General features: G+C 70.1%; 3 protein-coding genes across 3 annotated transcripts in view; all 3 read right to left on the bottom strand.

Annotated features, from left to right (window-relative positions):
* Positions 1–133, bottom strand: part of COPS6 (COP9 signalosome subunit 6) — a 4965-nt gene extending 4832 nt beyond the window's left edge. The window contains 1 exon segment of the mRNA XM_062598894.1: positions 76–133. Coding sequence (XP_062454878.1) covers positions 76–133 — 58 coding nt within the window.
* A 5599-nt stretch (positions 134–5732) lies between these two features.
* On the bottom strand, positions 5733–7789 carry MED11 (mediator complex subunit 11). The gene is made up of 3 exons (XM_062598905.1): positions 7659–7789; positions 6995–7125; positions 5733–6892 (listed from the first exon to the last, which is right to left on the bottom strand). The coding sequence occupies exons 1-3, from the start codon at positions 7741–7743 to the stop codon at positions 6755–6757; spliced, it is 354 nt and encodes a 117-aa protein (XP_062454889.1). The 5' UTR covers positions 7744–7789; the 3' UTR covers positions 5733–6754.
* Positions 7790–8125: 336 nt separating this feature from the next.
* On the bottom strand, positions 8126–25058 carry ARRB2 (arrestin beta 2). Its single transcript, XM_062598914.1, has 15 exons — positions 24917–25058; positions 20676–20706; positions 20249–20309; positions 18880–18924; positions 18553–18749; positions 17165–17224; positions 16524–16591; positions 16246–16381; positions 14809–14893; positions 13769–13841; positions 11869–12006; positions 10494–10577; positions 9599–9678; positions 9234–9288; positions 8126–8747 (listed from the first exon to the last, which is right to left on the bottom strand). The coding sequence occupies exons 1-15, from the start codon at positions 24937–24939 to the stop codon at positions 8651–8653; spliced, it is 1233 nt and encodes a 410-aa protein (XP_062454898.1). The 5' UTR covers positions 24940–25058; the 3' UTR covers positions 8126–8650.
* Between the last annotated feature and the right edge of the window lie 1191 nt (positions 25059–26249).

Raw genomic sequence — 26249 nt, 5'->3', positions numbered from 1 at the left:
GGGTCGGGGGGCAGGCGCCGGAGCTGCCCCGGGGGGGCCCCCCGGCCGCCCCCCCCCCGCCCCGCCGCCGCCAGCCCAGCAGCAGCTCCGCCAGGTCCAGCACCTCGGCCCGGTACCCGGTCACGAACTCCATCTGCGGGGGGGGGGGGACGGTGAGACCCCCCCCCGGGCACCCCCAACCCCCAGTACCACCCCCGGGCACCCCCCGACCTCCCAGCCCCCGCTGACCCCCCCCAGGCACCCCCTCCCCCCAGCACCCCTCGGGCACCCTCAGACCTCCCAGCCCCCGCTGACCCCCCCCAGGCACCCCCTCCCCCCAGCACCCCTCGGGCACCCCCAGACCTCCCAGCCCCCGCTGACCCCCCCCAGGCACCCCCTCCCCCAGCACCCCCTCGGGCACCCCCAGACCTCCCAGCCCCCGCTGACCCCCCCCGGGCACCCCTATCCCCCAGCACCCCTCGGGCACCCTCAGACCTCCCCAGCCCCTGCTGACCCCCCCGGGCACCCCCACCCCCAGACCCCTCGGGCACCCCCAGACCTCCCAGCCCCTGCTGACCCCCCCCGGGCACCCCCACCCCCCAGCACCCCTCGGGGCACCCCCAGACCTCCCAGCCCCCGCTGACCCCCCCCGGGCACCCCACCCCCCAGCACCCCTCGGGCACCCCCAGACCTCCCAGCCCCTGCTGACCCCCCCCCCGGGCACCCCCAACCCCCCGGTACCACCCCCAGGCACCCCCAGACCTCCCAGCCACCCCTGACCCCCCCCCGGGCACCCCCACCCCCCTGGCACCCCTCGGGCACCCCCAAACCTCCCAGCCCCCGCTGACCCCCCCAGGGTACCCCCAAACTCCCTGGGAGCGCCCCCTCCCACAGTAGCCCCAAACGCCCTCAGCACCCTTGAGCACCTCCTGGCCCCCCACCAAGGCCCCTAGGGCCCCCCCAGCACCCCAACCCCCCTCCCGCAGGACCCCCAGCAGCACCCCAACCCCCCCAGTCCCGGTTGAGACCCCCACAGCACCCAACACCCCCGCCCCCCCTTAGGACCCTACCAGCACCCCACCCCCCCCAGTCCTGGATGAGACCCCCCAGCACCCCAACAACCCCCGCCCCCCCCCCCCCTTAGGACCCTACCAGCACCCCAATCCCCCTCTTTGGACCCCCTCAACGCCCTTTCGACCCCCCCCAGCACCCCAACTCCCCCCCCAGCCCCTCTGAGACCCCCCAGCACCCCAAGCCCCCCCCGGGATCCCCCCTCAGCCCGTCCCAGCACCCCCCCAGCACCCCCAAACCCCCCGCCCCCCCCTCCGCGCCCCCTCCCCACCTCCGACCCGCGGCAGATTCAAAGGTAAATACCGGGCCCGGGGGTTCCCCCCCCCCCCGGCCGCGCTCTGTGACGTCACCGCATCCCGGGGAACCCCTTCCCGGCCCCGCCCACCCGCCGCTCTGATTGGCCGGCGCGCGGAGGGGCGGGAAAGCCCGAGTCTCCGCGGGGCGGGCTGCCCCTCATGACGTCACGCGCGTGACATCACGGGGGTCCCCTGCTCCCTCTGCACGGCCCCGGCGACCTGACCCCCTCCCCCTCCTCCGTGAGGTCATGGGGGAGGTGTGACGTCACATGGCTGCTACGTCATGGAGGCGTGGCTAAGACCCCGTGACGCGGGAGCTGCTTTGACGTCACCGGGCAGCCGTGACCGAAAATGAAAGCGAAACGCCGGGAGTTGGGGGGGGGGGGGGAGCCTCGTATGGGGGTTGGGCTGGAGGCTGCGGCCGCGCCCGGGGGGGGTCGTCGGGGCGGGGGGGGGTCCCCGAGGGGGGAGGGGGGTCCCGGGGCGGGGGGGGGGGGGGTTTGGCCCGGGCCTGGGGGTCCCGGGGTGGCGGCAGCGGGGGCAGGTCCCGGCCCGGGCGGGGCTGCTCGGTGCCGCCCCCCCCCCCCCCGGGCTCCTCCTCCCCCCCCCCCGTCCCCCCCCCCCCCGGGGCAGCACCGGCCCGGCCGCGCCATGGGGCCGCCGCCGCCGCCGCTGCTGCCTGCTGCTGCCGCTGCTGCCCTGGGCAGGTACCAGGGCGGGGGGGGGGGGCCGGCACCGGGGGGCGTCGGGGGGGCACCGGGGGGCCCGGCCGGGGGGCAGCAGGGGCACCCGGGGGGCCCCGGGAGCCCTAACCCTGTGCCGGGGCTGATAGGAGACACCCGAGACCCCCCCCCGGGAGAGGGGGCACCGGCTCCTGCCCCGCTTTGGGGGGGGGGGGTCCCCCCTCTCCCGGGGAGGAGGGGGGGATTCTCGGGTGTCTCGTATTGGGGTTGGGCTGGGGCGGGGTCCTCGGGGACGGGGAGGGGGCTGGATCGAGGTTTGGGGGGGTCCCTAGGCTGGCTGGGAGGGTCCTGGGGTTTGGGGGATACTGCGGGGGGGTCCCCAAAAGGTGGAGGGGGGTCCCCTATGCTGGGGGAGTCGTGGGGGGGGTCCCTGGGGTCCTGGGGCAGGGTTGGACGCTGGAGGGGCCGTGTGGCTTTGGGGACACTGCGGGGGTCCCAGGGCTTTGGGGGGGTCCCCAGGAAGCCGGGGGGGGCTCACCAGGCCCCCCCGCCCCGCAGCCCTGCTGACGCCCCCTCCACCCGCAGCGCTGGGCAATGTGGGGGGCTCGGCGGGGGCCTGCTCCTGCCACTACCGCTGGCCCCTGCGGCCCCCCCCGGGCGTGCAGCTGCGGGAGCTGGGGGGGCGCGTGAGCCGCGCCGAGCTCTGCCCCCACCACGTGCGCAGGTGAGCGGCCAAGGGACCCCCAGCACCCACCCTGGGACCCCCCCAGCACCCTGCCATCCCCAGGGACCCCCCCAGCACCCATCCTGGGACCCCCCCAGCACCCTGCCATCTCCCAGGGACCCCCCCAGCACCCATCCTGGGGCCCCCCCCCAGCACCCTGCCATCCCCAGAGACCCCCCCCAGCACCCTGCCATCCCCAGGGACCCCCCAGCATCCCCTGGGACCCCCCCCAGCACCCTGCCATCCCCAGGGACCCCCCAGCACCCATCCTGGGGCGCCCCCAGCACCCTGCCATCCCCAGGGACCCTCCAGCATCCCCATGGGACCCCCCCCCCAGCACTCTGCCACCCCCAGGGACCCCCCAGCACCCATCCTGGGCCCCCCCCAGCACCCTGCCATTCCCTGGGACCCCTCCCCAGCACCCTGCCATCCCCAGGGACCTCCCAGCACCCACCCTGGGACCCCCCCCAGCACTCTGCCACCCCCAGGGACCCCCAGCACCCTGCCATCCCCAGGGACCCCCCAGCATCCCCCTGGGACCCCCCCCCTCCTGCACCCTGCCATCCCCATGGACCCCCCCCCAGCACCCTGCCATCCCCAGGGACCCCCAGGGACCTTTTTGGCACCCCCCGGGACCCCCTGGCACCCCAGCACCCCCCAGGACCCCTCTCAGACCCCAGCACCCATCCAGGGACTCCACCAGGGACCCCCCCCCAGACCCCAGCACCCCCCGGTACCCTCCCAGCCCCAGCAACCCCCCTTGGGACCCCAGCACCCAACCAGAGACCCCCCCCGTGGACCCCAGCACCAGGGACCCCCACCCTGACCCCCCCAATAACCTCCTGCCCCCCTGCAACCTCTAAGAACCCCCCCCCAAGACCCTCCCCGTGGCATTTTGGGACCCCCAACTCCCCCTGGGACCCCCAACTCCCCCCCGAGACCCTCTCAAGGAGCCCAGCCCCCCCCCCAGTGCTGCCCCCCCCAGCCCCACCCCACCCCACCCCGCCGTGTTGTGTCGCGGGAAAACAGGAACCGGCGCCCACGCAGCTCCCGGCTGGACGCGGGGGGGGTATGGAGGGGCTGGGCCCTATAGACAGGGGGCTGGGCCCTATAGACTGGAGGCTGGGCCCTATGGAGGGGCTGGACCCTATAGACGGGGGGCTGGGCCCTATAGATGGGGGCTGGGCCCTGTGGAGGGCTGGGCCCTATAGACGGGGGGGCTGGGCCCTATAGACAGGGGGTCTGGGCCCTATAGATGGGGGCTGGGCCCTATAGACGGGGGGTGGCTGGGCCCTATAGATGGGGGCTGGGCCTATGGAGGGGCTGGGCCCTATAGATGGGGGGGGCTTGGGCCTATAGATGGGGTCTTGGCCCTATGGAGGGGCTGGGCCGCATAGACTGTGTGGGGGAAAGCCCCATAAATGGGGGGGAACAAGCCCCATGGGGAGGGGGAGCTGAGCCCTATGGATGTGGGGCACCAAGCCCCATAGATGAGGGAGCCGGACCCTATAATCCTGGGGAGGGGGAAAGCCCCACATATTGGGGGGGGGGGACTGGGCCCTATAGACTGGCAGGGACCAAGCCCATAGATACAGACCTGGGCTTGGCCTGAGCCCCATAGATGGGGGAGTCTTTGCCCCATAGATGAGAAGGATTCCCCCCCCCCAACTCCACCCCATAGCAGGCCTCCATGTCCCCCATGCCCATAGCAGGCCCCCATCTCCCCCCCGTGCCCTCAGCAGCTCCCCACGCCCCATAGCATAGCAGGCCCCCATGTCTCCCCTGCGCCCCCCAGCAGCTCCCCATGCCCCATAGCGGGCCCCCCATGTCCCCCCCCCCGTGCCCCATAGCACCCCCCGATGCCCCCCAGGTTCCTTCTGTCCAAGCGCCAGCAGTGGGTCTGCGGCCTCCAGGACTCGCCGTGGGTCGTGGAGCTGCTCCAGATCTGGGAGAGCAGAGGTGGGTCTCTGCCCCCACATGTAGGGGGCAGACAGGACCCCCCGGGGCTGCCCCACACATGTGGGGAGCATTAACCCTTCATAACGGATCTTCTCCCCATGCAGAGGCCCAGAGACCCCCAGACCACCCTCCCACCAGCCCCACGGCGCTGGCAAGATCCCTGGGCAGCCCCACGGCGGGACACAGCCCCACGGCACCAGAGGGGCCCCCAGGCAGCCCCACGGCGGGACATGGCCCCACGGCACCAGAGGAGCCCTCAGGCAGCCCCACGGCGGGACAAGGGCCTGCAGAGCCCCACGGCTTCGCAGCCAGCCCCCCAGCGTGCCCTGGTGCCCCAGCTGACCCCCAGGCCGCTCCCAGCCCCCTAAGTGAGGGGCCGAGCTGGGGCAGCCGGCACCCCCCCTCCTCGCTGCCCACGTGCCGGCAGGCTGGCGCCACCGCGGAGCCGTGGGGCAGGACCCGGCGGGGCCAGCGCCGGGCCCGCCGCTGGCCGTGGGGCTGCCCATGGGGCTGGCCCTGCTGGGCGCCGCCCTGGGCCTCGGGGTGGTGCTGTGGTGGCGGGGGGGCCGCCGGGGGGTGGGCCCCCCCATCGTGTGACCCAGGGGCCGGGCCCGCCAGCCCTGCCCCACACGGTGGGGGGCTGCAGTACAGCCCCTGCGAGCTGCTCTGAGCCTCCGCGAGGGACCCAGGCGTCCGGGGACCCTCCCCACCCCCGCCAATAAACACCTTCCCCCCCCCCACCCCGCCAACACGCATGTTCTCGTGCGCCGTGGGGCAGGCGAGACCCCCCGTTGTGCCCCACACCTGGGCGACGGGGTGCTGTGGGGGTGCACAACGCACATCATGGGAGCACACACGCGTGTCGGCGGTGCACGCGTGTGTCATGGTGGTGCATACACGTGTCGGCAGCGCGCACGGGTGTCATGGGAGCGCACACGCATGTTGGCGGCACAGACCTGTGTCACGGGCGCGCACGCGTGGGTCACGAGAGTGCACACGCGTGTCAGGACCCAGCCAGGCTCATACTACCCCGAAGGCCACCGTGGGTTCCCTTTATTTTGGCTGTCGCCGGCGTGTCGCTGCCGTGTCGCTGGCGTGTCACCGCACACGAGGTGACACGGCATCTCGGGGCCTGAGCCATGCCACGGCTGTGCCCCGACCGCCAACCGCTCACACGTGTCCTGGCGTGTCACCAGGGTGGGGGGGAGGATCGCGTGTCCGTCATGTGTCCCGTGCCGTGACGGCACGTGTCGGAGCCACGCGAGCAGCTGTCCTCGCTGCATTTGGGGCGTGAGCGCACATGTCGGGGCACATCCATCACATGAAATCGCGTGTTGGCGGCGTGGTTGTCCCATGTTGGCGGCACATGCATGCCCAGGCACGTTGGTGGCATGAGCTCACGTGCCCGCAGCATGTCAGTCATTTCTCTGTATTCCCGGGCACGAGTTTACGTGTCGCAGGCGTGTCGGCAGCGTGTTGCTGGTGGCCCAGGGCATATCCGCGCTGCTGGAAACGTGTCACTGGACTATTGCTTGTGTCTCGTCGTGTCGGAGGCCCTGGCACATTGCGGCCACGAGATCACACGCTGATGGCGTGCTGAATGCACATCCGTGGCCTTAGCACGTAGCTGGCATGTTCTTGGCGTGCAGATGACAGGGACACCCGCCCTTTGTGGGCAGCACGTGGTGGGGAAGCCGTGCAGTGTGTCCCCGCCCTGGCGCGTGTCCTTGGCATGTCCTTGGCGTGTGGCTGGTGTGTTCTTTGTGTGCAGACCACTGCAGCGTGCCAGGGACACGCGCCCTTCGCAGGCAGCGCGTGGTGGGGAAGCTGTGCAGTGTGTTCCTGCCCTGGCACGTGTCCTTGGCATGTCTTGGCGTGTAGCTGGCATGTTCTTTGCGTGCAGACTCCTGCAGTGCACCAGGGACACCCGCCCTCGGCGGGCAGCACGTGGCAGGGAAGCCGTGCGGTGCGCCCCTGCCCGGCGCGTGTCCTCGGCGTGTGCTCGGCGTGTCCTTGGCGTGTGCTCGGCGTGCGGCTGCCGCTCAGGGCTCCAGCATCTGCTCGCAGGCGCGCGCCAGCTCGCCCAGCTTGAGGCGGGCGTAGTCGACGCGGTTCAGGGCCATCTGGCAGGACTTGCGGGCCGAGTAGCTGGAGCCCTCGTGGGGCTGCCCCGTGGCCACCTGCGCGGGGGCGAGCGGCGGGGCGCGGGGGGCGTGGGGGCGGGAGGTCAGCGAGGGGGCGTGCCCCTTGCCCCCCCCCCCCGCCCCCGAAACGGCACCCACCTGGGTGAGGTAGCGGATCTGGGCCGACAGCTCGGACTCGACCTTCTGGACGGCGGCGCTGAACTGGGCGGCCTGGCGCTCCAGCAGCCGCTCCGCCGCCTTCTCCTTGGACAGCTCCAGGATCACCGTGCTGGCGGGGGGGATGACCCTTCACCCCTCACCCCCGGTGACCCTGTCGCCGCCGTGACCCGACCCCCAAGGTCGCGGGGTCGGCGCGGGGCCCTGCCCTTGCACCCCCCGTAGCCTCCCCCTCCCCTCCCCCCCGCTAACCCCGCAGCCAGTGACCCACGGCCTCTGACCCCAGTGGTGCCACGACCCTGACCCCAAGGCTCTGACCCCTGACCCCACCGGCCCCAGGAAGGGAGGGGTCAGAGGTCACGCCACCCCCCCCCCCCACACACACACATCCTGCCACCTTGGAGGCGGAAGCAGGGCTCTGCGCCCCCCGAAGCCCCGCCCCCACCTAAGCCCCGCCCCTTGGTTACGCCCCACCCAGATGAAGGCCCGCCCCTGGATACGCCCCGCCCCAGCAACGCCCCGCCCATTCTGGAGGCCCCGCCCCAGGAGCTCCCTCATCCCCGCACTCCCGGGGGGTGGGGGATGGAAACCCGCCGAAAGCCCCGCCCCCTCCGCTGGCCCCGCCCCCTCCGCAGGCTCCGCCCACCGGCGCTCTGCAGGGAGGCCCCGATCTCGCGCTCCAGCTCCTCCAGCACCCGCAGCCGCTCGTTCGCCACCCCGTAGCCCGCCATGGCCCGCGCCGGCCGCCGTAGCCCGCCGCTTCCGCTTCGGCCGGCCCCCCCCCCACGCATGCGCCTCCGGCACAGCTTCTCTCCCTTCCGCCGCACTACAGCTTCCGGCGTTCCGCGCGGCGCGCCACGTGACCCGGAAGCGAGGCGGGGCACCATCTGGGCGCACTCTATGGTGCAATGGTCCTCCAGCCCGCTCTGCCGGAAGGTAGCTGGTGCGTGCCTATTGGGGAGGCCGCTCTAGGAAACGTCTTGATGGCCAATGGTCCTCCAGAGTCCCCAAACTGGGTTGGGTGGGGGGAGGACATGCAGGTCTCCTGTCCCCCCCCCCCCGCCCGAAAAAGCTGAAGTTTCACCCCAAAAAAAACTCAGCTTCACCCCAAGCACGAGTCAAAGTCTTTATTCACCCCAGTCACCCCCCCCCCGCGTGTCCCCAAAGGGGGGACCCTGCCCCCCCCCCCCCATGTCACACACAGCCCCGGGGAGGGCGACAGGGCCCGGGGGGGGGTCCTACACGTGTCGGGGGGGAACCCCCAAAACGGCTTTAAAATTAATATACATATAAACAGTGCGGGGGGCAGCAAGGGACGGACGGATGGACGCTGAGAGGGGGACACGGGGGGGGGGGGTAATGCCCAGTCGAGTCCAGTGCTTTGGGGTGGGGGGAATGGGCCCCCCCCCCAGCGGGGGTGGCCAGGGTGACCCTAAAATGCCCCCCACCACGCGTGGGGGGAAGGGACGGACGCCCCCCCAAATTGGGGAGGGGAGGGGACGGCCCCCCCTTACAGCAGTCAGACGGGGACGGGTTAAAGAAACGGAGGGATTTTGGGGGGGTTGAAGGGGGGGTCCCTGGGAAAATGGGGGGTCCCCACGGACCGGGGAGGGGTCTGGGGGGGGCGAGGGCCCCCCCCTAGCAGAACTGGTCCTCGTCGTCCTTCTCGTCCTTGAGCCCCTTGAGCCGGAGCCGGGCGAAGTCCTCGAAGACGATGTCGTCGTCCGGCCCATAGCTGGGGGGGGGGGACACACACGCAGTGAGGGGGGGACACCCCAAAAACACCCCCCCCCCGCCATGGGGTGCCCCTCTTCTGCCACCCACGGGCACCCCACATCCGGCCTCTGGATTGTGGGATACCCAAATTCCCCCTCCGTGGACACCCCATGTGTCCCCCCCATTCAATAGTGACCCCCAAACTCACCCCCCCATGAGGAACCCCCCCAAACCCACCCCCCCCATGAGCTCCCCCATGCCCAGCCCCATTCGAGGGTGACCCCCCCCCAACTGCCCCCCCATGGGGCACCCCCACATCCCCCCATTGAAGCATTGTGCCCCAAAGGCACCCCCCCATGGGCACCCCCCAAATGCACCCCCCACCAGCAGGGCACCCCCCCCCCCGTTCAAGAGGGCCCCCCTAATCCACCCCTGCTCCCAGAGGACACCCCCAACCTGCCCCCCGGGCCCCCAGGGGTATTTTTGCCCCCCCCCCAACACTCACTTGGTCTCGAACTCGATGAGGTTGGTGTCGACAGGCGCGTCCGTCTCGGGGAGGGCTGGGGGGGGACACGGACTGTTGGGGTGACACCGGGGGGGGCCCGTCCCCCCCCCAAAGGGCAAGTCCCCAATACGAGGTGGCTCTGAGGACCCCCCCAGTCCATCTAACCCCGCCCTCCGGGGGGGCCTCTGGGGCTCCCCCAAACCTCGTGTCCCTGCTAGGGGGTGGCGGGGTGACTTGGAGGGGGGGGTGGCAGTCTGGGGACACCCTTGATCCTCTGTCCCGTCCTCCCCCCCGGGGTGTCTGTGGGCCCCATGTCTGTCTGTCCATCCGTGTCCCCCCACCCCGCCCCCGGCATTAACCCTCACCTGACTGCGGCCGCGGCGGGGCGAAGGGCTCGGGGGGCTTCGGGTGCATGAGGACGAAGGGCAGCTCCACCGAGACGTCCCTGGGGGGAGCAGGGGGTGAGCGGGGGGGGACACGGCGGGGACGTGGGGGGGGGAATGGGGGACGGGCAGGGGGACAGCTGGGGACACGGGGGGAAATGGGAATGGGGGGCACAGGGACATGGGGACGCAAGAACATTGGGGGAATGGGGCTATGGGGGGACACGAGGACATGCGGGGGGGGGGACACCACGGGGACATGCAGGGACGCAAGGACATGGAGATATGGGGGGATATTGGGGGGGCATGGGGGAACATGGGGGGGGGACACACAGGGATATGGAAGACACGGGGACACGGAGGGACCCGGGGGACATCTGGGGCCATGGGGATATTGGGAGAAACGGGCCATGGGGGGACACGAGGACATGCGGGGGGGGACACCACGGGGACACGTGGGGACACAAGGACACAGAGATATGGGGGGACATCGGAGGGACGGGGGGGACACAGGGATATGGAAGACACAGGGACACGGAGGGACCCGGGGGACATCTGAGGCCATGGGGATATTGGGAGAAACAGGGCTATGGGGGGACACGAGGACATGTGGGGGGGGGACACCATGGGGACATCTGGGGACGCAAGGACATGGAGATATGGGGGGATATTGGGGGGGCATGGGGGAACATGGGGGGGGGGGGGACACAGGGATATGGAAGACACGGGGACACGGAGGGACCCGGGGGACATCTGAGGCCATGGGGATATTGGGAGAAACAGGGCTATGGGGGGACCCAGGAGGGACGGGAGGGTCTGGGGGGTCCGGGGGGGGACAGGGGGACACGGGGGGGGGGGGGGGGGCGAGGCCACGTACCCGCCACGGGCCACCACCAGCTTCACCTTGACGCGGTAGGACACGAGGATGCCCAGCACCTCCTTGTTCGCCCCCTCCTTGACGCTGCGGGAGACGGTGAGGGGGGCAAAGGCACCCCCAAGGGGGCAAAAGCCCCACGGGCGGGGGGCAAAGGCCCCGGGGGGGGGGGGGCTAATACCCGCCCCCCGGGGGTAGGGGGGTCCTTACCTCTTGCAGGGGGGCTGCAGGAGGGACCCCAACCCACCCCTGCAGGGCCACATCCTCCCCCAATTCTTTTTTTACCCCCCAGTCCCTGGTTTTGCCCCTCCCAAGCCCGATTTGCCCCTCGCATGGTGCTGGGGGGCTCCATGGGGGGAGATTTGCCCCCACCCTCCCCCCCTGGCCCCATATTTCCCCCCTAGACGCCATTTTTGCCTCCCAGCCCCCCTGTTCGTCCCCCCAGTCCTGCCCTCACGTGGAGCTGGAGACACAATAAGGGGGCGTTTGTCCCTCTGGACCCCATATTTGCCCCCTGGACCCCGTATTTGCCCCCAGACCTGCCCTCACGTGATGCTGGAGACTCCACGGGGGGGCATTTGCCCTCCCTGACCCCATATTTGCACCCCAGGCCCCTATATTTGCCCCCCAGACCCCCCATTTGCCCCCGGCATGGCCATCACGTGGTGCTGGAGACCCAACAAGGGGGCGTTTCTCCCCCTGCACCCCATATTCGTCCCCTGGACCTGCCCTCTCGTGATGCTGCAGACTCCACGGGGGGGCATTTGCCCTCCCTGACCCCATATTTGCACCCCAGGCCCCTATATTTGCCCCCCAGACCCCCCATTTGCCCCCGGCATGGCCATCACGTGGTGCTGGAGACCCAACAAGGGGGCGTTTCTCCCCCTGCACCCCATATTCGTCCCCTGGACCTGCCCTCTCGTGATGCTGCAGACTCCACGGGGGGACATTTGCCCTCCCTGACCCCATATTTGCCCCCCAGGTCCCTATATTTGCCCCCCAGACCCCCCATTTACCCCCGGCATGGCCATCACGTGGTGCTGGAGACCCAACAAGGGGGCGTTTCTCCCCCTGCACCCCGTATTCGCCCCCTGGACCTGCCCTCTCGTGGTGCTGGAGACTCCACGGGGGGGCACTTGCCCTCCCTGACCCCATATTTGCCCCCCAGGTCCCTGTATTTGCCCCCCAGACCCCCCATTTACCCCCGGCATGGCCATCACGTGGTGCTGGAGACCCAACAAGGGGGCGTTTCTCCCCCTGCACCCCATATTCGTCCCCTGGACCTGCCCTCTCGTGATGCTGCAGACTCCACGGGGGGGGACATTTGCCCCCCACGCGCCCGTGCTTGCCCCCCCCGGCCCCCCGGCCCGGCCCTCACATGGTGCTGGAGGCCAGGTTGGTGTCCTCGTGCTTGAGCTTGCCGTCGAGCGCCAGCCCCCGCTTCTCGCGGTTGTTGCTCAGCAGCGGCGTCAGGGTGTACACCTTGCAGAAGGTGGCACTGGGGGCCACCTGGTCGCTGGGGACAGAGCCCACGGTCAGGGGACACCCGCCCCCCCATGTCCCCCCAGCCCCCCACCCCCAACCCCCGTGGCGACCCCCAACCCCACCCACCTCCTCCCTGAGGCTCGGCGGTGGCGGGGTGTCCCCCCACCTCGAGTGACACCGGGTTGGGGACATCCCTAGGACGTGGGGTCTCCAGGGGAATTTGGGGGTGCCAGGGGAGGGCTGGGGGGGGGGGGAGTCCTAAGGGGTCTGGGGGGAGGGTCCGCAGGGTGTGTGTAGGGGTCTCGGGGGGGGGTTCAGGAGACCTCAAGGTGGGGGGTCAGTTGAGGGTCCCAGGGGACTTTGGGGGTCCCAGGGGAGTTTGGGCGGTCCCCAGGGAGTTTTGGGGGTCCCCAGAAATTCTGGGGGGTCCCTGGGGAGTTTTGGGGGTCCCTGGGGTTAGTTGAGGGTCCTGGAAGGGATTTGGGAGGTCCCTGAGGGTGATTTTGGGGGGGGTCCCCAGGGATTTGGAGGGATCTCAGAGGGGATTGGGGGATCTCAGAAGGGTTTGGGGGTCCCCAGGGGACTTTGGGGGTCCCGAGGGAGTTTTGGGGGTCCCTGGGAATTTTTTGGGGGTCCCTGGGGAGTTCTGGGGGTCCCTGGGGTTAGTTGAGGGTCCTGGAAGGGATTTGGGAGGTCCCTGAGGGTGATTTTGGGGGGGTGCCCAGGGATTTGGGGGTATCTCAGAGGACTTTGGGGGTCCCGAGGGAGTTTTGGGGGTCCCTGGGAATTTTTTGGGGGTCCCTGGGGAGTTCTGGGGGTCCCTGGGGTTAGTTGAGGGTCCTGGAAGGGATTTGGGAGGTCCCTGAGGGTGATTTTGGGGGGGGGTCCCCAGGGATTTGGAGGGATCTCAGAGGGGATTGGGGGATCTCAGAAGGGTTTGGGGGTCCCCAGGGGACTTTGGGGGTCCCGAGGGAGTTTTGGGGGTCCCTGGGAATTTTTTGGGGGTCCCTGGGGAGTTCTGGGGGTCCCTGGGGTTAGTTGAGGGTCCTGGAAGGGATTTGGGAGGTCCCTGAGGGTGATTTTGGGGGGGTGCCCAGGGATTTGGGGGTATCTCAGAGGACTTTGGGGGTCCCGAGGGAGTTTTGGGGGTCCCTGGGAATTTTTTGGGGGTCCCTGGGGAGTTCTGGGGGTCCCTGGGGTTAGTTGAGGGTCCTGGAAGGGATTTGGGAGGTCCCTGAGGGTGATTTTGGGGGGGGGTCCCCAGGGATTTGGAGGGATCTCAGAGGGGATTGGGGGATCTCAGAAGGGTTTGGGGGTCCCCAGGGGACTTTGGGGGTCCCGAGGGAGTTTTGGGGGTCCCTGGGAATTTTTTGGGGGTCCCTGGGGAGTTCTGGGGGTCCCTGGGGTTAGTTGAGGGTCCTGGAAGGGATTTGGGAGGTCCCTGAGGGTGATTTTGGGGGGGTGCCCAGGGATTTGGGGGGATCTCAGAGGGGTTTGGGGGTCCCCAGAGAGTTTTGGGGGTCCCCAGGAATTTTTGGGGGGTCCCTGGGGAGTTTTGGGGGTCCCTGGGGTTAGTTGAGGGTCCTGGAAGGGATTTGGGAGGTCCCTGAGGGTGATTTTGGGGGGGGTGGGCAGGGGTTTGAGGGATCTCAGAGGAGATTGGGGGTCCCGGGGGACTTTGGGGGTCCCTGGGGGTTGGAGACACTGGCAGTTTTGGGGGACCCCCGGGGGGGTGGGGGTGCTGGGGGGTCCCCGGGGGTTTTGGGGTGCCGAGGGGGGGGGGACACACTCACTCCTGCTCTATCTGGGCCACGGGACACTTGTACTGGGCCGTGCTGAAGAGGCAGATGTCGGCGAACTGCCGCACTGCGGGGACAGCGTCAGCCCCACGCGGGACCCCCAAGTCCCCCCCCGCGCCCCCCCCCCCCGCACCCCCCACGTCCCCCCGCATCCCTTCCACATCTCCCCACAGCCTCTGTGCCCCCCAGACCCCCCCCACGCTCCTCCACGTCCCCAAGGTCCCTCACGTCCCCCCTGTCCGACATCCTGCCCCCCCGCGTCCCCCCCTCCCCAAACCCGCCCCCCCCGTGTCCCCCACATTCCCCCCCCACCGTGTCCTCGGTGTCCCCCCCCGCCACGTCCCCTCCGTGTCCCCCACGTCCCCTCCGTGTCCCCCACGTGTCTCCGTGTCCCCCACGTGTCTCCGTGTCCCCACGTGTCTCCGTGTCCCCATTTCCCCAGGTCCTCGTGGTTCTCCCACGCCCCCCATGTCCCCCCATGCCCCCCCGTGTCCCCCCTTGCCCCCGCCACGTCCCCTCCGTGTCCCCCACGTGTCTCCGTGTCCCCACGTGTCTCCGTGTCCCCATTTCCCCAGGTCCTCGTGGTTCTCCCACACCCCCCATGTCCCCCCACGCCCCCCCGTGTCCCCCCTTGCCCCCGCCACGTCCCCTCCATGTCCCCCACGTGTCTCCGTGTCCCCACGTGTCTCCGTGTCCCCATTTCCCCAGGTCCTCGTGGTTCTCCCACGTCCCCCCCCGTGTCAATGTCCCCCCGCCCCCCCCTTTCCCCTCGTGTCCCCAGGTCCCCCCACGCCCCCCCCGTGTCCCCCCACATCCCCCCATGTCCCCTCCGTGTCCCTGTGTCTCCGTATCCCCCACGTGTCTCCGTGTCCCCATTTCCCCAGGTCCTCGTGGTCCTCCCACGTCCCCCCGTGTCAATGTCCCCCTGCCCCCCCCTTTCCCCTCGTGTCCCCACGCCCCCCACGCCCCCCCCTGTGTCCCCCCACGCCCCCCACGCCCCTCCGAGTCCCCCCACGCCCCCCCGTGTCCCCTACCGGAGACCTTGACCCGTTTGATGCTCTTGCTGGAGTTGTTGGTGACGTGGACGTTGACGCTCAGCGGCTCCCCGTGGTAGTAGAGCTGGGGGGCACGGCCTCAGCACCGGCCCCACGGCTGCCCCACGGCGCCCCAGCGGCCCCACGGCGCCCTGCCTGCCCCACGGCGCCCAGGACTGCCCCACGGTGCCCCAGCGGCCCCACGGCGCCCTGCCTGCCCCACGGCGCCCTGCCTGCCCCACTGCAACCAGGACTGCCCCACGGCGCCCCAGCAGCCCCACGGCACCCTGCCTGCCCCACTGCAACCAGGACTGCCCCATGGTGCCCCAGCAGCCCCACAGCGCCCTGCCTGCCCCACGGCGCCCAGGACTGCCCCACAGCGCCCTGCCTGCCCCACAGCGCCCTGCCTGCCCCATGGCATCCCAGCGGCCCCACAGCGCCCTGCCTGCCCCACGGCGCCCAGGACTGCCCCACAGCGCCCTGCCTGCCCCACAGCGCCCTGCCTGCCCCACGGCATCCCAGCGGCCCCACAGCGCCCTGCCTGCCCCACGGCGCCCAGGACTGCCCCACGGTGCCCCAGCGGCCCCACAGCGCCCTGCCTGCCCCACGGCGCCCAGGACTGCCCCACAGTGCCCCAGCGGCCCCATGGAGCCCTGCCTGCCCCATGGTGCCCTGCCTGCCTTACAGCGCCCTGCCTGCCCCACAGCGTCCCAGCAGCCCCACAGCACCATGCCTGCCCCACAGCGCCCTGCCTGCCCCCTAACACCCAGCACTACCCCATGGTGCCCTTAACGCACTCCCAGGAATCTCCCCAATCCCCTGCCCCACACCTTGACTCCCCAATCCACCTCCCCAGAGCTCCCTGCTCCCCTGCCCCACGCATGGCACCCCCAAGCCCCCATCACACAGCTCCCTGCCCCACTGCCCCATACCTGGGACCCCCAAATCCCCTCCTCAGAGCTCCCTGCCCCCCTGCCCCATACCTGGGACCCCCAAGCCCCCATCACACAGCTCCCTGCCCCACTGCCCCATACCTGGGACCCCCAAATCCCCTCCTCAGAGCTCCCTGCCCCCCTGCCCCACGCATGGCACCCCCAAGCCCCCATCACACAGCTCCCTGCCCCACTGCCCCATACCTGGGACCCCCAAATCCCCTCCTCAGAGCTCCCTGCCCCCCTGCCCCACGCATGGCACCCCCAAGCCCCCATCCCACAGCTCCCTGCCCCACTGCCCCATACCTGGGACCCCCAAATCCCCTCCCCAGAGCTCCCCAGCCCCCTGCCCCACGCATGGCACCCCCAAGCCCCCATCACACAGCTCCCTGCCCCACGCGGGACCCCCCACCCCCCTCTCCCACAGCTCCCCGCCCCATACCTGGGACCCCCCCCAACCCACCCCCACCCCGCACGGCCCCCTGCCCCACGTCTCCGCTCCCACCTCCTTGTCCAGCGAGGCCTCGAGGTGCAGGGAGCGCTCGGACATGAGGAAGTGCCGGGTGGTCTCGGCGGTGGGCTGGGGGCCGGGCTGCTCCGGCGCGTACTGCACCTTCCGGATCACCAGGCGCACCGAGTTCCTGCGGGGCGGCCCGGACGCCTGGGTCCCCACCCAAAGTGGGGGGGCGGGGGGGGGGGGTGCCGATGCTTGGGGTGCTGCAGCGGGGTTGGGGTTTTTTTTTTTTTTTGGGGGGGGGGGCAGCACTCGGGGGCCGTCGCTACCTTTTGTGGATTTTTTCCTCCAGGGATTTAGCGCAGAACGCCCGGATCTCGAAGTCGACGCCGCAGGCCTGGGGGGGGTGGGGGGGTGAGAAGGGGGGGGGGGACACCCCATAAATGTCCTGCCCTATTCAACCCCCCCCACCACCACCTCACCCCACGGCCCCCCCCACCATCCCGTAGCCTTCCCCATCCCCCCGGCCCTTAGCTGCCCCCCCAGCCCCGAGACCTCCCCCCAAATTCCCATTCCCCCCCCCCAGACCCAATATCCCCCCCAAATGTCCACTAGGTCCCAACACCCCCCAAAAGCCCCCGTGCCCCCCCCCAATTCCCCACCTCCCCCAGCCCCAATAGCCCCTCAACCCCCTCCTCCTCCCCCCATAGCCCCCCCATACCCTAACAGCCCCCCATAACCCCTCATCCCCCCACAACCATCGTCCCCCCCCCCCTCAAAGCTCCTCTCCCCCAGTTCCATTAACCCCCAATAACGTCTTGTGCCCCCAATCCCCCCACAGCGCCAATAACCTCTCCAGCCCCCCAGCCCCCCTGGCCCCTCCAAATCCCCAGCCACACCCCCCCGTCCCCCTCAAAAGGCTGATTCCTGCCCCCCCCCCAGCCCCATAGCCCCCGCCCCCCGTCCCCACCTTGCCGGTGTCCTCGGGGCCGGGCTGCAGCGTCACGGAGCAGGGCAGGTTTTGGGGGATCTGGGGGGCGAGAGGGGCCGGGAGGGTTAACAATGGCGGGGGGCTAAAGAAGGGGGGCAGGTAATGAGGCGTCGGGGGGGCTGAGCGGGCCCTGCTGCCCCCCAGCTCCTCCCTGTGACAGGCTCTGGGGTCCGGGGGGGACGACTCTGGGGGCGCTGGGAGCCCTGGAAGGTCGTGGGTCTGGCTGTGGGGCAGGTGGAGCCTGGGAAGGCTGGTGGGCTGGTTATGGGGCAGGAGGATCCCAGGGCAGCTATGGGTGCAGGGGACCCCAAGGTGGCAATGGGGCCTGCTATGGGGCAGGGCTCATCCAAAAGGTGCAGACATAGGGCACAGGACCCCCAGGGCCTGCTATAGGGCCCGCTATGGGGCACGGATCTCCACAAAGGCGCACGAGCAGGGTGCAGGACCCCCCCACCCCGCCCCGGGGGGCCGGCCGCAGGCCCCGCTATGGGGCTGGCCGTGGGGCAGGGCTCACCATCAGGGTGCAGACACAGGGAGCACGACCCCCACGGCCGGTTATAGGGCCTGCTATGGGGCACGGATCACCACGACGGCGCATGAGCAGGGTGCAGGACCCCCCCCACCACCCCGCCCCGGGGGGCCGGCCGCAGGCCCCGCTATGGGGCTGGCCGTGGGGCAGGGCTCACCATCAGGGTGCAGACACAGGGAGCACGACCCCCACGGCCGGTTATAGGGCCTGCTATGGGGCACGGATCACCACGACGGCGCATGAGCAGGGTGCAGGACCCCCCCCCCACCCCGCCCCGGGGGGCCGGCCGCGGGCCCCGCTATGGGGCTGGCCGTGGGGCAGGGCTCACCATCAGGGTGCAGACACAGGGAGCACGACCCCCACGGCCGGTTATAGGGCCTGCTATGGGGCACGGATCACCACGAAGGCGCACGAGCAGGGTGCAGGACCCCCCCCACCACCCCGCCCCGGGGGGCCGGCCGCAGGCCCCGCTATGGGGCTGGCCGTGGGGCAGGGCTCACCATCAGGGTGCAGACACAGGGAGCACGACCCCCACGGCCGGTTATAGGGCCTGCTATGGGGCACGGATCACCACGAAGGCGCATGAGCAGGGTGCAGGACCCCCCCCACCCCGCCCCGGGGGGCCAGCCGCGGGCCCCGCTATGGGGCTGGCCGTGGGGCAGGGCTCAAGATCAGGGTGCAGACACAGGGAGCAGCACCCCCACGGCCGGTTATAGGGCCTGCTATGGGGCACGGATCTCCACAAAGGCGCATGAGCAGGGTGCAGGACCCCCCCCACCCCGCCCCGGGGGGCCAGCCGCGGGCCCCGCTATGGGGCCGGCCGTGGGGCAGGGCTCACCGTGAAGGCGAAGGGGTAGGCGTGGGCGCCCAGCTTGCGGAGCAGGCGCTCCTGGAGGCGCGTGGGGGGCCGGCGCTCCTCGGGCAGGGGGGGCACGGCCTGGCAGGTGGCGGCGAAAAGGTCCTTGCGGAAGGACAGACCGAGCACGTCCAGGTCCTCGCGGCCGTAGCGGAAGGCGCAGGTCAGCGTCACGAACACTGCGGGGACGGGGCAGAGCCGCCGTGGGGCCCAGGCGTCCTGGCGGGAACCCCCCCCCCCCCCCCAACACCCCACACACCCCGGGTTGGGGGCACACGGCGTGGGCCCCCCCCCCCCCCAGCCCCTCACCTTTGCGGTCCTTCAGGTATTCGGGGTCCACCAGCACCACCCCGTCTGCAAGGGAACGGGGAGGGGGTCAGGGCAGGGGCTCCCCCCCCCCCCCCCCCGACTGTCCTCTCCCAGCCCCACGGCTGCCCCACTGCAGCCCCATCGTGCCCCCAAACCCCTCCGCTGCCCCACAGCAGCCCCGCTGTGCCCCCAGACCCCGCCACTGCTGCCCCGCTGCAGCCTCTCTGCACCCCCTAGACCCCCCCCAAACCCCACTGCAGCCCTCTCCACCCCCCAGAGCCCCATTGCTGCCCCACTGCATCCTCCTGGCACCCCAAAACCCCTCTCCAAACCCCACTGCTGCCCCACAGCAGCCCTGCTGTGCCCCCAGACCCCGCCACTGCTGCCCCGCTGCAGCCTCTCTGCACCCCCTAGACCCCCCCCAAACCCCACTGCATCCCCCTCCACCCCCCAGAGCCCCACTGCTGCCCCACTGCATCCTCCTGGCACCCCAAAACCCCTCTCCAAACCCCACTGCTGCCCCACAGCAGCCCCGCTGTGCCCCCAGACCCCGCCACTGCTGCCCCGCTGCAGCCTCTCTGCACCCCCTAGACCCCCCCAAACCCCACTGCATCCCCCTCCACCCCCCAGAGCCCCATTTGTGCCCCACTGCATCCTCCTGGCACCCCAAAACCCCTCTCCAAACCCCACTGCTGCCCCACAGCAGCCCCGCTGTGCTCCCACACCCTGCCACTGCTGCCCCGCTGCAGCCTCTCTGCACCCCCTAGACCCCCCAAACCCCACTGCAGCCCTCTCCAGTCCCCCGAGCCCCATTGCTGCCCCATTGCAGCCTGTCAGCACCTCCAGACCCCCACTGCAACCCCACTGTACCTCCAGACCCCCCCAAACTCCGCTGCTGCCCCACCCCAACCCCGCTGTGCCCCCAAATCCTCCCGCTGCTGCCCTACTGCAGCTCCTCTGCACCCCTAGACCCCCCAAACCCTACTGTCGCCCCACTGCAGCCCCTCTGCACGCCCACTGCACTCCCAGACCCCTCCAAACCCCACCACTGCCCCATAGCAGCCCTGCTGTGCCCCCAGACCCCCCACTGCTGCCCCACTGCAGCCTCTCTGCACCCCTAGACCCCCCAAACCCCACTGCTGCCCCACAGCAGCCCTTCTGTGCCCCCAGACCCCCCCACTGCAGCCCCTCTGCACCCCTAGACCCCCCCAACCCCCATTGCTGCCCCATTGCAGCCCCTCCACCCCCCAGAGCCTCTCAAACCCCATTGCATCCCCCTCCAGTCCCTCAAACCCCACTGCTACCCCACTGCAGCCCCCCAATCCCCCTCCCAAACCCCATGGCACCCCCCCCCCGAGACACCACTCACCCACAGGGTCCACCCGGTCCAGATGATCCACGAAATCCCTCTTGCCCAGGTAGACCGTGAGCTGGGGGACGGATGGACGGACAAACGTGGGGTTAGGATGTGGGGTGCTGATTGCACCCCCCCTCCAGTAAGGGGTCAGCAGCCCCCCCCCCAAAAAAAAATGAGCTGGGGGCACATCTTTGACGGGGGGATTTGTGCCATCCCCCCCCCCCAGCAGGGCTGAGCACGTGCACAACTCGTGTCACGGGTGTCTCAGGAAGGAAATGGGGGGGGGGGAGGAAATGGAGACGGAGGCGACAGCGTTGGCGGGGGCCCTTGGCCACTGTGGGGGGGGATGGGGACAGGGGGACACGGGGGGGGGGGGGGGGGGCTTCGTGTCCGTGTCCCCCCCCCCACCACCCCCTGAGGACTGTCCCTGGGGTCTCACCTTGCAGTTGGGGCTGGACTTCTTGAACACCCTGCAGGCAGAGAAAACGGGTCAAAATTGGCTTTTTTTTGGGGGGGGGTATGTGGATTTTGGGGAGAAGGTGGGTTTTTTTTCGGGGGGGTGTTTCGAGGCGGGTGTTTTGGAGAGGGTATGCTAGAAGGGATTGGGGGGTGTTTGGGGGGGGCTCCCCACCCCACAGCACCCCCAAAAAGCCATCTCAGGGCCCGGGCTGCGCCCCCCCCCCCAAACCTCGTACCCCCCCCCAGTTACTCAGCACCCCCAAAACATGCCAAACACCCCCCAAAATGCCCTGCATTGCCCCAGATTCCCCCCTAACATGTACCTGAACCCCTCAGCTCGCTCAGTGAACCCCCACATCACCCTTAGGACCCCAAAACGGTGCCCCCCCCCCCATTGAACACCCCTCCCCCCCAATATGGGGCCTGCTGCGGCCTAGTCAGGCCTCTGGGGGCCTGGCCCGTTGCCACGGCAACGGCACCCCGGCAACCCCCTAGCAACGGGGCATGTGGGCCCCCCTCCCTTGGGGGAGGGGCACCCCTGTGTTCCCCCCCCCCCGCCCCCACACAGCTGGCACCGGACTGGGAGGTACTGGGAGGTACTGGGGGGCACTGGGAGGGGGCGGCTGGCGCGACATGGCGCTTCCTGTTTTGCTGCCCGGGCAGGAAGCGTTGGCGGCCCCATGGCGAATCCCCCCCGCCCCTCGCCTTGGGGGGGGGGGGGTGTGTGTGGGGGGGACACATGGGGCTGCCCCCCAACCCTGGGTGCCCCCCACCCTCCGGGGCGGCCGGAGATGGGGGGGGGTGGTTGTGGGGCAGGCTGGGCACGTGTGGGGGGGTCCCAGCCCCATTGCTGGGCGCAAAGGGCCTCCATTAGCCGTGGGGAGGGCGGGGAGGGGGTAGTTGGGGGGCTGGAGGGGGTCCCCCAACCCATGGCTGGGTGTGGGGTGGGCAGGGTGGTCCCACCGCACAGCTGAGGGCCCCATCAGCTGTGGGGCAAGGTGGATGGGGGGGGGCCCTAGCACCCTGGTAGCTGTGGGGCAGGAGGGGGTCCCACCCCATTGCCAAAGGGGCTCACTAACTGTGGGGCAGAGGGGACATGGGGATCCCCATTAGCCATGGGGCAAAGCTGTCCCAGTCCCACAGCAGGGGATGGGGGGCCCATTAGCTGTGGGGCAGGGGGGACACGGGGGCCCCAATACCTCTGGGGCAGGAACAGGTCTCTACCCCATAGATGGGTGCAGGGAGCCTGCTTAACCATGGGGCAGGGAGACAGAGGGGTCCCCAATAGCTGAGAGGTAGGAGGGGGTCCCACCCCATAGCTGAGGGTGTAAGGGGGGGGCAAGGGCTGTGGGGCAGGGAGATGGGGGGGGTCCCCAATAGCTGTGGGGCAGTGGGTGCTCCCAGCCCCACACCTCCCTCCCCATTACCCAGGGGTGCAGCAGGCTGGGGGTCCCGTAACCCCCCCCCCCACCTGCACCCCAGAGGGGGGCCCCCAGCCCCCCAAGCGGGGGTGCCCATGGGGCGAGGCCCCCCCGAATTCGGGGCCCCCAGGGCAGGGCCCCCCCCCCCCCCCGCCCCCGGAGGCGGCACTTCCTGCTCATCCCACTTCCTCCTCCGATGGCCTCGTTTCCCCTGCCTGGGGCCCGGAGCGGGGTGGGGGCCCAGGCATCCGGGGGCTGCCCCCTCCTCCCCCCCCCCCCCGGCCAACTATCCACAAGGGACCCAGGCGCCCGGGAGCTCATGTCCCCTTCCCAGAGCCAAGTATCGACGAGGGGCCCAGGCGTCCGGGTGCAAAAGTCCGCTTTCGACACCCGGGCACCGAGGGCGGCCAACCCGCGGGGAGCCCAGGCGTCCGGGCACAACGTGCCCCCCCCCCACACACACACCCCCTTCCCCCTCTAGGGCCCAGGCGCCCGGGTTGGGGGTCAAGGTGAAGCCCGCAGGACGCCTGGGTCCTCAGGGAAGGGGAGTCCCGGACGCCTGGGTCCTCGGCTCAGCCCTGTGCAAGGTGCAAAGCGGTTGCGCCCTGTGCAAATCCCGGGGTCGTACAATGTGCAAAGGGTCCGTGCACCGTGCAAACCCTGGGGTTGTGCAAGGTGCAAGTCCTGGGGTTGTGCACCGTGCAAAGGGGCCGTGCACCGTGCAAATCCCGGGGTCGTACAACGTGCAAAGGGGCCGTGCACCGTGCAAACCCTGGGGTTGTGCAAGGTGCAAGTCCTGGGGTTGTGCACCGTGCAAAGGGGCCGTGCACCGTGCAAATCCCGGGGTCGTACAACGTGCAAAGGGGCCGTGCACCGTGCAAACCCTGGGGTTGTGCAAGGTGCAAGTCCTGGGGTTGTGCACCGTGCAAAGGGGCCGTGCACCGTGCAAATCCTGAGGTTGTGCATCGTGAAAAGGGGCCGTGCACCATGCAAACCCTGGGGCTGTGCACCGTGCAAATCCTGGGGCCGTGCACCATGCAAAGGGTCCGCGCACCGTGCAAACCCTGGGGTTGTGCAAGGTGCAAGTCCTGGGGTTGTGCACCGTGCAAAGGGGCCGTGCACCGTGCAAACCCTGGGGTTGTGCAAGGTGCAAGTCCTGGGGTTGTGCACCGTGCAAAGGGGCCGTGCACCGTGCAAATCCCGGGGTCGTACAACGTGCAAAGGGGCCGTGCACCGTGCAAACCCTGGGGTTGTGCAAGGTGCAAGTCCTGGGGTTGTGCACCGTGCAAAGGGGCCATGCACCGTGCAAACCCTGGGGCCGTGCACCATGCAAAGGGTCCGTGCACCTTGCAAACCCTGGGGCTGTGCACCGTGCAAACCCTGGGGCCGTGCACCATGCAAAGGGTCCGTGCACCTTGCAAACCCTGGGGCTGTGCACCGTGCAAATCCTGGGGCCGTGCACCATGCAAAGGGTCCGCGCACCGTGCAAACCCTGGGGTTGTGCAAGGTGCAAGTCCTGGGGTTGTGCACCGTGCAAAGGGGCCGTGCACCGTGCAAATCCTGAGGTTGTGCATCGTGAAAAGGGGCCGTGCACCATGCAAACCCTGGGGCTGTGCACCGTGCAAATCCTGGGGCCATGCACCATGCAAAGGGTCCGCGCACCGTGCAAACCCTGGGGTTGTGCAAGGTGCAAGTCCTGGGGTTGTGCACCGTGCAAAGGGGCCATGCACCGTGCAAATCCCGGGGTTGTGCACTGTACAAAAGGGCCGTGCACCGTGCAAATCCTGGGATTGTGCACCGTGCAAACGGGCTGTGCACTGTGCAAATCCCGGGGCCGTGCATCGTGCAAAGGGGCCGTGCACCACGCGAATCTCAGGATCGTGCACCACACAAACCCCGAGATTGTGCATGGTGCAAAACCCTGGGTTGTGCAACGCGCAAACTGCGTGGTTGTGCAACGTGCAAACCGTGGCGTTGTGCAACATGCAAACCCCGGGCTTGTGCAACATGTAAACACCGGGGCCGCACACCGTGCAAAGGGGCCCACGCAGCATGCAAGCCCCGGGGTCGTGCACCGCGCAAGGGGGCCGTGCACTGTGCAAACCCCCGGGGGTTGTGCAACGTGCAGACCGTGGGGCAGCACGCCGCGAAAAGGGGCCGTGCACCGTGCAAATCCCAGGACTGTGCAAAGTACAACGGCAACGCGCAAACCCCAGGAAAGAGGATGCACCGTGCAATCCCCAAGGGACTATTGGCAACCTCCACCGCGCACCGTGCACCGTGCAAGCCCCGCAGAGCAGGATGCACCGCGCAAAACCTGGAAAGTTATTTGCAAAGCCCGTGGTGCGCCGTGCAAACCCCGGGAAGGAGGATGCACCGTGCAATCCCCAGGAAACGATCTGCAACCCGCGCCGCGCACCGCGCAAACCCCGGGGAGCAGGAAGCACCGTGCAAAACCCGGAAAGTTATTTGCAACCCCCGTCTGCACCGTGCAACCCCTGGGGAGGGGATGCACCGTGCAATCCCACCATGGGGGGGGGGATATTCCCCCACTACCCCCCCTCCAGTTCCCGTGCAGCCCCAGGCGGCTGTTTGCACCCCCGGCCTGCGCCGCCTGCACCGCCCGCGGCGGGGAGGGTGGGGGGATGCTCCGCGCAATCCCGTTTTTTTTGGGGGGGGGGGGGGGGCCGTGCACCGCGCAACGCCGAAGCGCGGGGTTTGCATCGCTGCTCCCCCCCCCCCGCAGCGTTCACAAGGGTTTTTTCCGCCCCCCCCCCGTCACCGCCCTCCTCCCGCTCACCTGGTGCCCGCCTTCTCCCCCATGCTGGGGGAGGGGGCGCGGAGGGGCGCGGGGGGGGGCCCTAGGCGGGGGGCGCGGGTCCCCCGTCCCGGCTGCGGGGCGTCGCGGCCCGGAGCGGAGCCATGGCCGGGCCCCGGGTCACGTGGGCCGGGGCGGCGCAGCCAATCCGGGGGCGGGGGCGGCGGGGGGGGGGGGGAGGGGGGGAAGGCGACGGCGACGTCACCCGGGGGGAGGGGGGCGACACAAGGCTGCGACACCCAAAACGGGCAAAGGGGAAGTGACTGTTTCCGGGGTGCCCCTGGTTCTCCCCCCCCCCCGCCCCGTGCTGGGCGTGCAAGGCCGCGGCACGGGGGCCCACGCGTGTGCGTGCACCCCGCGGGCACGCCGTGCCCACCCCCCACCCGTGGTTTCCCCCTCCGGGTCCCTTCGAGATGCCCAAACAGGCACCTAAAAAATCTGTTTCCAGCCCCCCCCCTCCCCCACGCACACACTGGGGGGGGGCAGCAGTTTCCTGGCCCCTTCTTAATGCAGGCATTTGCATCCAGGCCCTCAATGGGGGTTTCAAGGCCCCCCAGGGTCAGTCACGGGCCCCCCCTCAACATCAGCTGTGGTGGTTTCAAGCCCCCCCCATCGTTCCTCCCCAGCTGCCCTGGAGTATGAGGGTTTCAAGCTTCCCCAAAGCCAGTTCCTCTCTCTGGTAGCATCATGCCATGGGGGTTTCAAGGTCCCCCAAGTCCATGTCCTTTCCCCATTGCACTGGGCTGGAGGTTTCAAGACTCTCCAGGGCCGCGATGGGAGTTTCAAGCCCTCTCCTGAGCCAGTTCTTCCCCCTAGTAGCACCGGCCAGGGGGTTTCAAGCCCCCTACACGATTTGGGCAGTTTTGAGGCCTCCCCCCGAATATACGGCAGTTTCAAGGGGACCGTTTCCAGGCTCCCCCCCCACCCCCCCAGCGGCGGCCTGGGGGTAGTGTGGGGGTGTCCGGTCGTTTCAAGCTCCCCCCTCTCCGAACGGCAGCGGGAGTTTCAAGCCTCCCCACCTGGCGCGACACCGCCCCCCCCCCCCCCACCCCGCCGCCCGCCTTCTCAGCGAAGGGGGCGTGGCCCGGCGCGCGCGCGCGTGCGCGCGGGGTGGGAGGGGAGGAGGAGGAATGCCCCGCGCGCGCCGTGACGTCAGGCGCGGGCGCCGCGTCGCGCGGCGGTGACGTCCGGGCGGCGGCGGCGGTGGCAGCATGGCGGCGGCGGCGGTGGCGGCGGCGCGCGCGCCGGCCGCGCCGCTCCTGGAGGCGCTGAGCGCGCTGCCGCCCTCGCGCCGCGCCCTGCCGGGGCTCGTGCG

This window comes from Rhea pennata, chromosome 39 (genome assembly GCF_028389875.1).
Source record: "Rhea pennata isolate bPtePen1 chromosome 39, bPtePen1.pri, whole genome shotgun sequence".
Lineage (NCBI taxonomy): Eukaryota > Metazoa > Chordata > Aves > Rheiformes > Rheidae > Rhea > Rhea pennata.
Note: the sequence above shows the minus strand (reverse complement) of the source record. Positions and strands in the feature narration are given on the sequence as shown.